The following is a 14,982-nucleotide window of genomic DNA, read 5'->3' as shown; positions in this document are numbered from 1 at the left end:
CAAAAGGTAAAATAGCTTGTGTATAAGAATGACAGTAATGAAGAAAGGATCCACTTAGTGATGCTCATTAATACTGTGAAAGCACAAATTTTCATGGTGGTTTAATTTCTGTTCTTTTCAATTCTTCATCCACAAAATCCAATCCCCACAAACCAAGATATTTTCCTCAAAACACGAAAATTTGTGATTCTATAGTACATATTTTTCTGAACAATAAAATCTTATTATTTACAACTCTACAGCAAATGCTCTGTTCGCCATGGAGGCAATGTAACAGATAAATTTAAAAGATGACTGACTTCTTCACAACATCAAGCCAATGTTGCATAAAACTGGCAAATGAAATATGCATATATACAAAACTCATACTGAAAATTGTACATAAATTAAAAAAAAAAAAAAAACATTTACAAATATGAAAAAATGTCAATAAATGATTTTAATAGTAACTTTTATAAATCAAAAAAAATGTCAAATCCTCTCAGATCTAGTTTATTTAAAGATTAAAAAAATTACCTTTCTCTTTTTATCCAACTTTTCATCATTATCTACTTTGTCATGCGTGCATGGTTGGCTACTGAAAATTTAAGAGTAAAAACTGTGAACAATGTAAAGTGAATTTAAAAGGATAATGTGCCATACAAAACAAAATAAGTTAAATATCTTGGTTTTACTATAAATTTTTCACAGATTTAAACACCAATATGTGTATATATATCCTCATCATGCTATTGATTTCAAATAGAAACATAATCTGGAACATACATGTATTATATATCTTCATAAGGAGGGATATCATGACATCCTATATTCTTGTTTGAAAACTGTCCAACTCATTTTAGAATAAATATCATTCATCTTAGAAAAAGGGCTACTTTGGCACATCATCCTTCAGACAGACAATTAAACATTACTTAACAATTTAAGATTGGTTATAAATACTAGCCTCTTTTGTTGGCATTAATTGGTAAAACTGATAGTGATACAATCATTTCATTCAAGCAATCTTAACTGTTTCTTTTAAAATAATTAACATACTTCAGATCTTGCTCAGTGTAGAGTCTGTTAACAGATGGTAGTTCCACAAAAGGCACTGAAAGAATTATATGATATGCTGCAAATAATACATAATAATTACTATGAGCATTCAAAGATACTGTTGAGAATTAATTTCTTGTGAGGTCAATGTTTGAGGACAAGCAGAATTTGGTTGGTTCCTGGGTAGGTGATATCACCTTTGTAAAAAGGAAATATCACTTGATGGCAGTAAATAACAAATTGACCCTTCAAAAACAATGAACAGTGATTGATTTAAAAAAATCTTTCAATCAATACAAATTGGTTAAGAAGTCATTAAATACAAACATCTGGAATTCTCCAGAGGTAGGATCAGGTGCCTTGGAGGAGTAAGCATCCCCTATTGACCAAACTGACACACATACTCCATGATACATTCACATAGCATTACCTTGTTCTGAAAAAGTGCTGCAATTTGAGTCTTCAACAAAATAAAATTGTTCAGCTGCAATATTGGTATCTTCGATACTGTCAACTTCCTGATGAGCCATTCCTGCAATGCTGGTGTCTTCCATACTGTCAACTTCCTGATGAGCCAGTCCTGCAATGCCAGTGTCTTCCATACTGTCAACTTCCTGATGAGCCACTTCTGCAATGCCAGTGTCTTCCATACTGTCAACTTCCTGATGAGCCACTCCTTCAATGCCAGTGTCTTCCATACTGTCAACTTCCTGATGAGCCACTCCTTCCATGCCAGTGTGTTCTATACTGTCAACTTCCTGATGAGCCACTTCTGCAATGTTAGTGTCTTCCATACTGTCAACTTCCTGATGAGCCACTCCTTCAATGCCAGTGTCTTCCATACTGTCAACTTCCTGATGAGCCACTCCTTCAATGCCAGTGTCTTCCATACTGTCAACTTCCTGATGAGCCACCTCTGCAATGCCAGTGTGTTCCATACTGTCAACTTCCTGATGAGCCAGTCCTGCAATGCTGGTGTCTTCCATACTGTCAACTTCCTGATGAGCCACCTCTGCAACGCCAGTGTCCACCATACTGTCAACTTCCTGATGAGCTACTCCTTCAATAGTGGTGTCGTCCATATTGTCAACTTCCTGATGAGCCACTCCTTCAATGCTGGTGTCTTCCATATTGTCAACTTCCTGATGAGCCACTCCTTTAATACTGGTGTCTTCCATACTGTCAACTTCCTGATGAGCCACTCCTTTAATACTGGTGTCTTCCATACTGTCAACTTCCTGATGAGCCACTCCTTTAATACTGGTGTCTTCCATACTGTCAACTTCCTGATGAGCCACTCCTGCAATACTGGTGTCTTCCATACTGTCATCTTCATGTGAATTCAAATTTGAGGCTTCTACAAATATACTCACAATCAATAGAAACACAACACCCCAATTTTAGAGTGAAAATTATATACTGGAAATAACTATGAACATAAAAATTTTTTTCATTAGATTATAACATTTTTTTATTTTATATAATTTTAATTAGTATAAAATAAAAGACGATTGGCATTAAATTGAAAACTTAATTTACTTTTGCAAGTGTGTAAAAAATGCGTAATTGCTGGGGAAAAGTACATGTGTGATTTTTTGCATATGAAATAAAACATGGTTTAAAAAATAAGGTATCATTTTTTAACATCTATCGGGATATAAAATCAGTTGTTCACAAGTTTATGATGAATTTGATCTCCTACACACCTGTATTTATAGCCCGATAGATGTTTTAGAATGATACCGTACCGTATAAAGGGTATTTTTTACGTGCTGCTAATTTTTACAAGTTTTATAAATCCGTAAAATTTAAACGCGTAAAATTTCACATAATTTATTAAATGGATCGTGTTAATTTTCAACATCGTATGGGTAAAAATAATGCTAATTGTCTTTAAGCTCACTCCCTGGAGGCTATATATATAATAAGTGTACCTTTGGTATTTTGAACACATTCAATTCAATCATCAATTGGGATCATAAAGGTAAATCTCAATTAACTTGTATAAATTATACAAACATCGCCGTCAATTAATTAATCAGTTAGACCTACCTGGTAAATCTTTTTTTTAAATATTTTTATGAGACGCATGAATTCTGATAATGACTTAATAATTACAGGTTTTCCAATTATACCCATGTTTTCAACCTTTGACACTTTCTTCTGTTTCGTGTGCTTTTAATAAAACTTCGACTTCTTAGTACACTGTACATGTATGTATACTTTCAATTCAATTATGATAGTTTGAGTTGACTCTCTTGAATTCGGTAAATCCATAGGAGCATGTGGTGTGTTTAGCTATGTGTTTTATAAAACAGTAAGGGGCATAATAAAAGTTAAACAAGTTATTTTTATATTGTTAAATAACTAATAAATCTCTTATTTTTTTCTCTCTCTATCAATGAGTTACTTCTCTTTGCTATGACCTACTTTTTCCCAACCTTAATAACTCAAACACGTTTTTTTTCCAAAATAGCTTCAATAAATAAATAACTTATTTAAGTTATTTTGTGTCATTCCTCCCTAACTTCACACCCCGTGCACCAAAGGTTTTTTCTCGTGCACCAAACAAAAACAAATGTTTGACTAAATATAAACCTTGCTCAATGCAGGATCAAAGTGTCAAAAGTATTGGGAAAAGTTGGGATTTTTTTTTATTTAATGATAAAAGTTGTACATATACACCATGTGGATAAAACCACAAAATAAGGATTAAAATGCTGTTTATCTCCACCTCCTCACCCATTCTCCATTGGAGTCGGTGAACTCCATCTAGTATTAAAACAGTTTGCTCTAGGTCATAACTTTGGAATCCCAAAATGCAATGCAAATTGGCAGGAAACATGAAATATCCAAGAAATCAATGTCCAAGTGGGATATAAAAATATGTTATTTAAGTTATTTTTCAAAAAAAATTTATTTGTGTGAAATAATGAAAAATAACTTATTTAAGTTATTTTTTTTATAACTTGTTTAAGTTATGCCCCTGATGGTTATTATAAAACATGAATAAAAAAAGGGAACATGGTTTGTGTATATAAAAGTTAATGATAACATTTCTTTATTTGTTACATTGTTTATATTGTTATAATTTAATAAATCTCTCTCTCTTTCTCTCTCTCTTTCTCTTTCTCTCTCTATCTTACATCAGGTTTTTGGACACATAATTATCAAAAGTGCCAACAATCAGTAATCTGGAATTTTACATCTGATGATTTTAATTTTTACGGACATGTTCAATTCGTAAAAAAATTAACGCGTAAAGATTTAAATCACCCTTTTTTTGACCAAAATTCGTAAGAATTTACAGCAATAAAAATTACCTATTATATGGTATTGCTTATATTTACATTTATGACATTCTTATTTTTTTACTGCCTGATTATGACTTGAACATGTGCATTGTTTTATTTTTCAAACCAAACGGCATGTATGTTATCCATTATTTGCAATATTCTTTATGATGTCACAGAGAAATTATGTCAAACATTTATGATCGGTTATAGATACGCATTGCTTTCAGTAATGTTAAAGGGTAACATTTGCAATGAAATTATATATGCGTTAAAATGTGTGACTGGGGGAGAGGGTTAAACATGTTTAAATGCTTATTATTAACAACCGCCACTCAAAAATCAAAAGTCTTCAGTTGAATTAAAATGTCCCGGGTATTATTTGTAAAGTAGGTAAAATTTCAAGGCAAAAAGAATTGTATATTGGCCGGTATTTATCATTATGTTTTATGACAATCAGTACACATGCTAAATAGCATAGCATTACCCCTTAAATGTCAAAAATTTGCTGTGTATTAGCACTTTTTACTTTTTAGTAAAGAAGGTCAAAGGACAATGTCAAGGGTCATGAGGTCAGTAACCATGGCATTTCAAATGCAATGGTGCAATACAATAAATGTGCAAAATATCAAGTCCACATCTCTTGTAGTCCTTTAGAGACAGAATGTGACAGACGAACAGACAAACAACTAGACATACAGATGGACAGACAGTGATCCCTTAGTGCCATCCTGCTTCGCAGAGGACACAAAAAGTAACAAACACATAAACAAACTTAATATCAATATTTTATACCAAATTAATGTGTTTCTAGTAGATTATATAGGGTATAAACAAGACTGCAGTTACTAATCAAGCTTGTTCATTCTGCATTTCTTCTTAAATTATAAATACAGATGAATAAAATATACAATCCATTATGACTTCATTGAAGGGACTAGTAATATACATGAACTATGCATAATAACTTTCTTAAGTGGACCATTTTCAAACTGAAGAATTCACATATAAATGATATTAGGTACAATATCTTCATAAAGTAGACCATGTTTAAATTACACTTACACATGAATTTGAATGCATTTAAGACTGTATTTGTTAGAGATACATGTATGTCTGAAAAGTTTCACATCCACTGATATTTTCTTTCTTGTTGCAAATTTTTCTTTAAAAAATGACGCCTTTACATTTAAAAAAGTTTTGCCTGAGGGACACTGTCCTTTATCATGATTTCCGTCTGTTTGCATAGCAACAAAACTCCCCTCCTCAACGAAAGAGCGAACAAAGGGAGATAATCTTGAAACTTGCATTTAGCAATGTACATCTGACTAATTAAAATCTTGACAAATTACAAAGAATATGAACACGTACTCGTAGAAGTTTAAGATTTCAGTCACTATAATTCATGCAAATTACCAAACATCAGCTGTTAAACTTAACTTTATCAAGTATGGATACATATTAAACATTGTATACATTACCTGAATTTATCTCATCATCACTGAGAAATGAACTTGTCAATGAATCAGAATCTGAAATATCCCTCAGGCTAAAAGGGTCCGATTCCACATCTGAGCTAGCAACTAGGTTAACAAAAAATTCATATTAGCTTTCCTTAAATTAGACCTAAAAAAAAAATTCTTTGCAGTTGTCAACAACCCAGTTAAAATGCACCCTTTTTAAGCCATTTTTAGAATAGATATATTTTTAAAAGTTTTTTGGGATATTGAAATCTATTATAATAGTTTGTTTTTCTTGATTTTTTAAATCATCAATTTGGGCTTAAAATATGTGGAATTTATTTACATAAATTAGTAACCCTGCAAAAATCATTACTTAAAAACCATACCTTCCCACTGACCCACTCTAACACAAAGAATGGAGGGGGATATGTAAATTTTGAACAATTCAGCTTCAAAATAAAAATTCCTATTGCTATCAATTAAGGCCTTTTGTGTTTACTGCACCTTAAAGATCTGTACAGATTTCAATTTAATGAAAAAGCTTTTTTTGTGCATTTTTATTTTGCATCGGGGCTTAAACTTGTGTTTCTTTATCAAGAATTATGACACAATGAAGCGCACTTAAGTGGTAAAATTTTCCGTTTGGATGAAACGTTCCGAGTCATGTTTTAAACGTCAATTATAACAGAATGACACGCCCATTTCTTTAGAAACAACATGAAATATTCGTCGTAATGTTTAAGGACACCCCACTCTGCGCGACAAGCAACATGACTTACACCGTAATGGAGATTTTTAAAGTTATAAGAGAGATTAAGAGTGTTCAAGCTTCTGTAAAACACTGTATTGCCACGAATTTGTACATAATTATGAATTTATCGTGTTTATTGGAGTTTCCAAGACTCATGTATTGGTCGAACACGTGCTTACTCTGGGTTTAAGTAGAACGTCAATTTGATTGGCTATTATATTTTTAGAATACCTGTTCTACATGTATTCGAATGAACCATTTGACCGATTTTTCCTTTCTAAAGAAATGGGAGTGTCATTGTATGACAATCAACATTCTAAAGATAGCTCAAAATGTTCCATTCAAACGGAAAATTTTACCACTTCAATGCGCTTCATTGTACTTACAATAGTCATATACTTAATTAAGCTACATACAGGAGTTCTGGCATAAATATTTGAATGATTCAAAGACCCCCTTAGTTGTTACCACTTTGCAACACACAAAAGGAAGATTGTCAATAATATCTACATCTTAGGGAACTAAATTTACATATATATATACTTTTGCAAGTTCCTTTTTTTGTTTCAAGTTTTTAGATAATTAAGGCTATCTAAATTTAATTCCCTGGTTCTCATGGCGGCATTTTAGTTTTCATTTTATTGGCAATAAAGTAGATGAGGGAGGTATTTTTTTTATTTTAATTTCCGAATTTTCTTTAACATAACAGGGGTCTAGAATTACGCTTTCCCGTTGCCCGGGGTGAGTAAAAATTCGTACGGGAAAGTACGATCGCGGGTCATGCTCACCCGCTCGGGAAAGTAAAAATAAATGACAGTAGACACTTATGTTGTTGAAAGTTGTTCTTTTCACAAGTTTTGATTGAAAATTGATTTGAATTTACTTAGCTAGTAAGTTGTGTGAATCGGTATGAAGCGTTTCCCTTCAAATTCATGTACATTATCACTACCGGAAATACTTGTTTGCTGTATAAATGAAAAACCGAAAACGGTACACTTTCTATTTCCCGGAATTAATACGAACGTGATTTGAGGGCTATACCTCTTGAAATTTTGACGATTAAGGTTAGAATGAACGAAATAAATGTTTTAATCCACTGAACAATAATTTTTACTTTGAAAATACAATTCAATATAGCATACAGTGTATCAATATATATAAATCAAAAATACAATGCAATATAGCATATTTATATTTGTAGTATATCAGAGACATAAATAGCATAAATAATTTAATTTGAGGAAAATATTCACAAATTTGAACCATGTTGAAAATGCTAGCCTGTAAATGCCAGAATATATAAACATAACATCAATAAATCTTAAAACTTGATTGTTTCATGTTTTTGTTGGGCAAGTGAATTTTTAGACTTGCAAGTGAAATTTATTGTATCACTTGCCCTTGGGCAAGTGAGTTATAAAAAAAATTCTAGACCCCTGCATAAATATAATTTTTTAATCACAAATATACTTTCCATTTCTGGTCAAAATTTCTGCTTTATCCATTGCTTAACAGCGTGAAAACATCGTAGGTAAGGCCATAATAAATAAATTGCTAGATTCTCATCCGAATTTTTTTAAAAATCGAGGCGGGCGGGCGGCTTTTATTTTATATTTTTTATTTTTTCAATTTTTCAGATTTTTTATTGACCTGGTCAATCGGTGTAATTTTATCTACAATACCCGAATAAAAGTCATAGTAAAGGTTCAATATCTCTTACTTCACATGATCACCAATCTTTTTTAACCAATGACCCTTGTTTAAAATATATACGCATGTATTACAGCAATTACCATCTTTTCAGCTGTCAACATCATGTCCACTTTCGCGGGATTTAAAACGAAAGTAGAATGGTAGATGAATACCGATCCCGATCAGAATTAAGACGAAGAAAAACAGAAATAAAAAAAATCGAGGCGGGGGTATAAAATCGGGGCGGGCGGGGATGAGAATCTAGGAATATTTTTATTATGGCCTAATGTCCTCGAATGTATTTTCAAATGAAATAGCCAAAATCTCATTGTAAATGGCTACCGGAAGTGATATTTGAATACTAAACTATGAAACAAATGAGGTCGGAATATTTTCCCGGATTGGTCTTCGCAACACCAACTTTTTATTTTATCAAAAATACAGTAAAATCAGCAATGCGGCTACCTCAAAACGGATGTGCGCGGGCCTGAGAACCAAGATTTCAATTAGATATGGCCTAAACATCTAAGAATAAGTATTTTTAAAAGAAAATGTAGTCGTAACCACTTACTGTCTGTTCTGAAAATATATTAATCCTACTGTAAATCACTTATTTTTGTAAAACTTTCTTTCAGCAAAATAGCAATTAACTGTTGATTAGCTAGAAAATATTTTTAATTAATTGTAGTTACTGCTCTATAATCTTATGGAATACTAATATACATCAGAATATTTTTGCGAGCGAACTGTTCTGCATAATTATGCAAAAATAAAGTTCTTGCAAAGAAAAAGTGATTTATAGTACCTATATACAATAATCCATTGAAAAGAAATGTCAAGTACTTACAGAAAAAAAAATAATTTTTTTTTTATAAAAGTAGGATAACCAGTGTGTCTTCTGAACTGAACAGTCATGCAGCTAAAATTTAAAATACTGTAAACCAACTTTTATTCACATGCGAGAAATTTTCGTGAAGTTCTCGAGAACCTCATCATCGCAAATATTTCTCGCCGCTAACCAGTCTTAAAGTGTATGTGTTTATTGACAACATATCCAAAAAGGCTTGATCAGGAAAATTAATTGTTGCCAACTAGTGCCAATTGCGAAATGAAGTCGCCTGGAATAAAAGTTGGTTTACAGTAAATTATAACTCAAGTTTGTTCAAGAAATTTTTATAAACATTAGTTTACTATTACCAAAACTGTATGGATCATCAGCATTATTGATATTCTACAATTATAGTGACTTACTTTGTACATACAGCAAATATAATAACCATATTTGAAATTTTTTTTACATGTGGCTTGATTAATCATTTTAATCAAATAACTGCTTGCGATCAGGCTAAACAGAGGTATTTAGGTAAATTTACCTTCCTTCTCCACCACAACTTCGATTCATCCTCCCCGTAATCATAAAGGATTTCTTCCCCTGGATGTATATCTTTATTAGCGAAAAGGCACAGATGTTCTTTGCCGTCAAAAACTTGAAGCTTCATTGCAGAGTTGGCTTGATCTCCGTGACCATCATTGACAAGTGCACAGATGTGATCGACAACACCCTCAGCATCAATACTATACCAAATAGATAAACAAGAGGCCACTGATTAATAAATGCTCATCTGAGTTGCTTTGGCCCTGCTGTTCTTCTCCTGATCCCCCCCTTGTAATACTTATTATGGGCCCACCCTACCCCAAAGGGACATGATTTGAACACTTTAGAACATACACTACCTTAGGATGCTTCCACTTAAGTTTCATGTTTTCTCTTTCAGTGGTTCTTGAGTTGAACATTTTTTAAGATGTTTCCTATATATTTTAATGTAAAATTTAGTTTCCCTTCAGTGGCCCCACCCTACCCTTGTGGGTATTGATTTGAACAAATTAAAGTCTACACTATCCAAGGATGTTTCCAATTAAGTTTCAGCTTTTCTGGCCCAGTGGTTCTTGAGAAAAGATTTTTGGAGATTTTGTTTGCATATAATGTGACCCCTCTCTATCCCTGGGTGTCATTATTTAAACAATTTAAAACCAGAAAATGCTTCCACATAGGTTTCAGTTTACCTGGCCCAGTGGTTCTTGAGAACATTTTAAAAAAAAAAATTCTCATGTTTCAATGTAATACTTGGATTCCCTATTTTGGCCCCGCCCTACCCCTGGGGGTTATGAATTAAACAATTTTGAATCTACACTATGCAACAATGCTTTCAAATAAGTTTCAGCTTTTATGGCCAGATCAGTGGTTTTTGAGAAGATTTTTCTATGATCATGACTCCACCCTATTATTGTCTTTTCTTGAACTCGCTTATGTCACTAAAAGCTTGATTTATTTTACTGAATCTTTATGAGATAATTTTGATTTTTTTTTTCAATGACATGTTTGTTTTGCGGATAATTATAATCAAGCTTAAATTGTCTACATAGAAGGATATGGAGATAACGATCAGTATTCAATCTCAAAGTCCATTAAACAATATACAAATGGTTCCTTGTTGTATATATATGTAGTAAACGTCAGAAGTCCAAAAGTTAATTTGAATGTTGGCCACAAGTTTCAAACAAGGTAAACTAGTAGTACAGGGACTAGTAGTAATGTTAATCAATTTAAGTACCCAATGATGGACCTTGATTTATTTGATTGACGAGGGAATACAGATCAGGTAAATCTGAGGGTGGGGCTTTAAGCTTTATTTCTTCAACAATATCTTGCCCCCCCCCCCCCTCCAAAAGAAAAACATTCATAGTTTACTATATTTTTTCAGTCACAAAAATTAGAGGTCATTCATGGGTTTTAAACTGATTTAACTGAAGATTCACAATAAAAAGATATTATCATATGAATTCAAAAATAGTTCGTTTTGAGTAAGTTGGTGTTTAGATTCTATATAATTTCTATAACTATCGTTTAACAATGTTTAATCAAGATCAAATTATTTTATTTTGAATCTAACAAAAAATCAGTTAGGCGTTTTCCTACTCTTACCAGAATTCTTTTCCATCGTATTTGTAAAAAAACATTTTGTTCTCGTAACTTGTGTCTATTCGTTCCAATGCATCTGAACGCAGCATTCTTTCTCCAACATATTGAAGGAGGAAATCTCCTCTGCAGTGTCTGGTTGTGCTAAACACTCCAAAGCCTAGATCAAAATAAATAAGGTCAATAACATGTGGTCATCTTTTTTATTATTGATTCCATTTAAGGCCTAAAAATAAATAATTATACCTTATGCCAAATCCTACTGAATGACAAACCCGACCGAAAATAGAGATTTTGTACTGTGTTTCGAACCAAGAAAAAATACTATGGTGAATTGATACCGCGGTGAACCGTTTAACGCCTATTAAAAATAGATGTTGGATCCACTTGTATATTCACTACACTAACATCTAACAACATCCCATAGAGGGTCACATCAAAATTTAGTCTAGTCCTGTCTCATCCTTGCCAAGGCAGGAGAGCCAAGTGGATAAAATAATGCTGTTCTTTGATTGGTCAGAACAATGACTGCTAATTTGTGGGTTTTGGAGCCATTACTGTAAATCACGGAAATAAATATCAATGTAACATTGACGTTACATTGACATCATAGAAAATATCATAACATTCGCAATTTTGGATGTGGCTACTCCCCTACCAGGATTTTATCAGATCCTTCCCTAGATTGCTCATAATCGATATTCATTCTTGTGTATTGCAATATTTTCCAGAATGGGATTGTATCTTCTAGTGAAAGTTCGTTCATATAATCTTATTAATCATGTTAATCTATTGAAAATTATTGACATCAATTAAGGAATGAATTTAATAGCTACCCATTCTATACATAATATCATATATATATATCGGTATAAACTGGGTTGGGGCAGTTTACGCTTTACAAACCACGAAGCAGTTTATAAAAAAGTGTAAACTGTATAAAATGGGTAGCTATTCAATTCATTCCTTATAATTTAATTATCATTCATTTGATGTAAGAAAAAACGATGATTGTACAAACAAAATGACTTCAATTTGTACAAAATTTGAATGTAACGTCAGGCGGATTAATACGTTTCTGACGCAAGTCATTGTGACAAAGGCAACCCATTTTATACAATACATTTAGGATCTCCCAAGGTTTGTAGTTGGATATGATTTTTATCCAACGAGTTGTGTGATTTTTATCTCCGAGCTTTGGCGAGGGATAAAAACACACAACGAGTTGGATAAAAATCATATCCAACTACAAACCATGGGAGATTCTTTTTATGATATCCCATGTTTAATTCTTCACAACCAATGTTTACACTTTTTTATATGGTACTCTGCTATATTTTACTTCATCACGCTAATGTTAAAATCATTGTGACGTCACAGCTGCACTTAAGTGTGGGATATGAAAACGATATCCCATGATCTTTATCCATGAGATAAAGGGGTAAACATGGGATAAAATTTAATTTTTTATCTAATCAAATACAGTGTTACAACCAGAATTAAATTATTTCAAAATATAAAGACAGAAGTGATTAGTTTATCATTGACTAATTTATACTAAATTCATCATATCAATGCTCAGACGGCTTGTAGGTGTCATCTTTATAAAAACTTTTACTTTGAAAGATCAACAACTTTTAGAGAACAGAGTTTGAGTCATCAAGAGTCACTTGTATTTATAAACAAATCATCACTGAAATTCTGATTTATGTCAGTCCTATACTTATACATGCACATTTTATGCAGCAATACAATATAAAATTATAAATAGTACATTTTTATATGGAATAAATATATACCCTTGTAATCAGATATGTATTTGACCTGGAATCCATCCTTGTCCAGGCCGGCCCGACAATAATAGGCTGCCTCAGCAAGGGGTGACATTCGTCTTCTCTGGAAATAAAAACAATTTGTATAATATGTCAATATACATATCTTCATGGAAGACAACAATAACAAACATTCAAGTTTTTATCATTTCATATTATATTCCAGAATCAAAAGTGTGCTTTTGCTAATTGCTATTCTGTAATTCTAGTTCATTGCTCATTGACAAAATATAGAAATTTATCAGTAGGTTCATAATTAATACATTCCATAACCGCATAAACTTGACGAGACAAAACAAGTCACAGAATTGGTGACTTTTTAATGAGCATTAATTAAGGCTGGGACAATTATATATATATTATATATATATATATATACCGTGATATATGTGAGGACAATATACGTACCGATACATTTGAAAAAATATGGAAATATTGCCCAAAATAATCTGTCTTTCTTTGTTTTTTTTTAACATTTGGGGTTTAATATATAAAATAAACAAGTTAAATATTTTTGGTAAAATAATTTTGTTTTACAACATATAAACAACTATTTTGAATAAATTACTCTCATTTGCAAAGAAATAATTTGTTTATTTCAATGCAAAAAAAGTTTTATAAGCAATTAAATATATGTTGATACATATTGTATCGTGGCTCAAATATCAAGAATATCGTGATATGTATCATTATTATGCTTCCTGTCAGTTTGTCTCTATATAACCCATACCCTACTATTCTCGCATAGTGGTCTAGGGATTTATATAGCGTAAGCATACTATGCCGAAATAGTGCACGGCCTGATTTTCTAAATAAAACCCTTCCATGCACTCACCAGGAATCGAACTCACGACCATGAGATTGCCAGTCCGATGCCTTATCGATTACGCCACAGAGACGATCACTGATTGGGAGAATTTTATTAAATATATAAACTTAATTTATACAATTGACACAAGAAGGAGAAAACAGACAAATATTATTTGAAAACAGTTATATTTATTCTAAGGAATCTTAGATAAATGTGTACAACAAAGTTTCAAACTAATTACATACAGATCGTTAGATGAATTGATATCATGGGGTCATTAAAACGCTTTCTTATATAGCACTTGATTGAAGGATGTAAAAGAAGATTATCAATGAGAATCAACGTCTGTAAACAAATCAGTCTTAATACTAACAAAACAGAAAATAAAGATGAGTATCTTTGGGACAGAAAATCCTGACTTATTTAGAGAAAACACTAGTAACCAAAATAACTAAGCATGCAACTAATTTTAGCATGAAAATTTTGAATGAGTTTTTGCAAGTGCGCTGTGTTGAACCACCATTATTTTCAGGAAAAAATCAAATGGATTGCCGCATAAATAATAACAACAGTCAGCATAATAATAACAATAGTGTTGCATTATGCATGTACTATGCCTAAATAGTAGGCAGTGTTTGACACATAGTGCACTCGCCTCCGGCTCGTGCACCATGTGTCAAACCCTGCCTACTATTTAGGCATAGTACATGCATAATGCAACACTATTATATAAATATAGAAAAATGAACATATTGTCCCAACCCATGCATTAATAAACAAAACAAGATGTGTTTGTGAAACACTATGCGCCCGGCGGCAACAAAGTTCAAAAAATCTATTTTTAGCATATTGATCACAGTCAAGGTAACAAGGTCATTGATCATGGTGTCATTCGAAAGAACTTAATCAGTGGAGTATGCATACTAAATATGAAGTCCCTATCTCCTATGGTTCAAAAGTTATGGCAAAAAGTGTAAAGAGCTATTTTTAGCATATAGGTCACAGTCAAGGTCACAAGATCATTGACCTTGCCGTCGTTTGAAAGGACTTTATCGGTGGAGTATGCATACCAAATATGAAGTCCCTATCTCCTATGGTTCAAAAGTTATGACAAACAGTGGAAAA

At 32.3% G+C, this 14,982-nt stretch overlaps 1 protein-coding gene across 1 annotated transcript in view; it reads right to left on the bottom strand.

The window, feature by feature from the left end:
• Positions 1 to 14,982, bottom strand: part of LOC134238182 (uncharacterized) — a 28,133-nt gene that overhangs the window by 4,160 nt on the left and 8,991 nt on the right. Inside the window, exons 2-9 of the mRNA XM_062720294.1 lie at positions 13,014 to 13,110; positions 11,221 to 11,374; positions 9,611 to 9,812; positions 9,435 to 9,468; positions 5,813 to 5,914; positions 1,469 to 2,395; positions 1,039 to 1,093; positions 517 to 577 (exon numbers count right to left, since the gene is read on the bottom strand). Coding sequence (XP_062576278.1) covers positions 517 to 577; positions 1,039 to 1,093; positions 1,469 to 2,395; positions 5,813 to 5,914; positions 9,435 to 9,468; positions 9,611 to 9,812; positions 11,221 to 11,374; positions 13,014 to 13,110 — 1,632 coding nt within the window. The remainder of the gene's footprint in view (positions 1 to 516; positions 578 to 1,038; positions 1,094 to 1,468; positions 2,396 to 5,812; positions 5,915 to 9,434; positions 9,469 to 9,610; positions 9,813 to 11,220; positions 11,375 to 13,013; positions 13,111 to 14,982) is intronic.

This window comes from Saccostrea cucullata, unplaced genomic scaffold, assembly GCF_032062105.1.
Source record: "Saccostrea cucullata isolate Sc308-1 unplaced genomic scaffold, CSIRO_AGI_Scuc_v1 ctg1076, whole genome shotgun sequence".
Lineage (NCBI taxonomy): Eukaryota > Metazoa > Mollusca > Bivalvia > Ostreida > Ostreidae > Saccostrea > Saccostrea cuccullata.
Note: the sequence above shows the minus strand (reverse complement) of the source record. Positions and strands in the feature narration are given on the sequence as shown.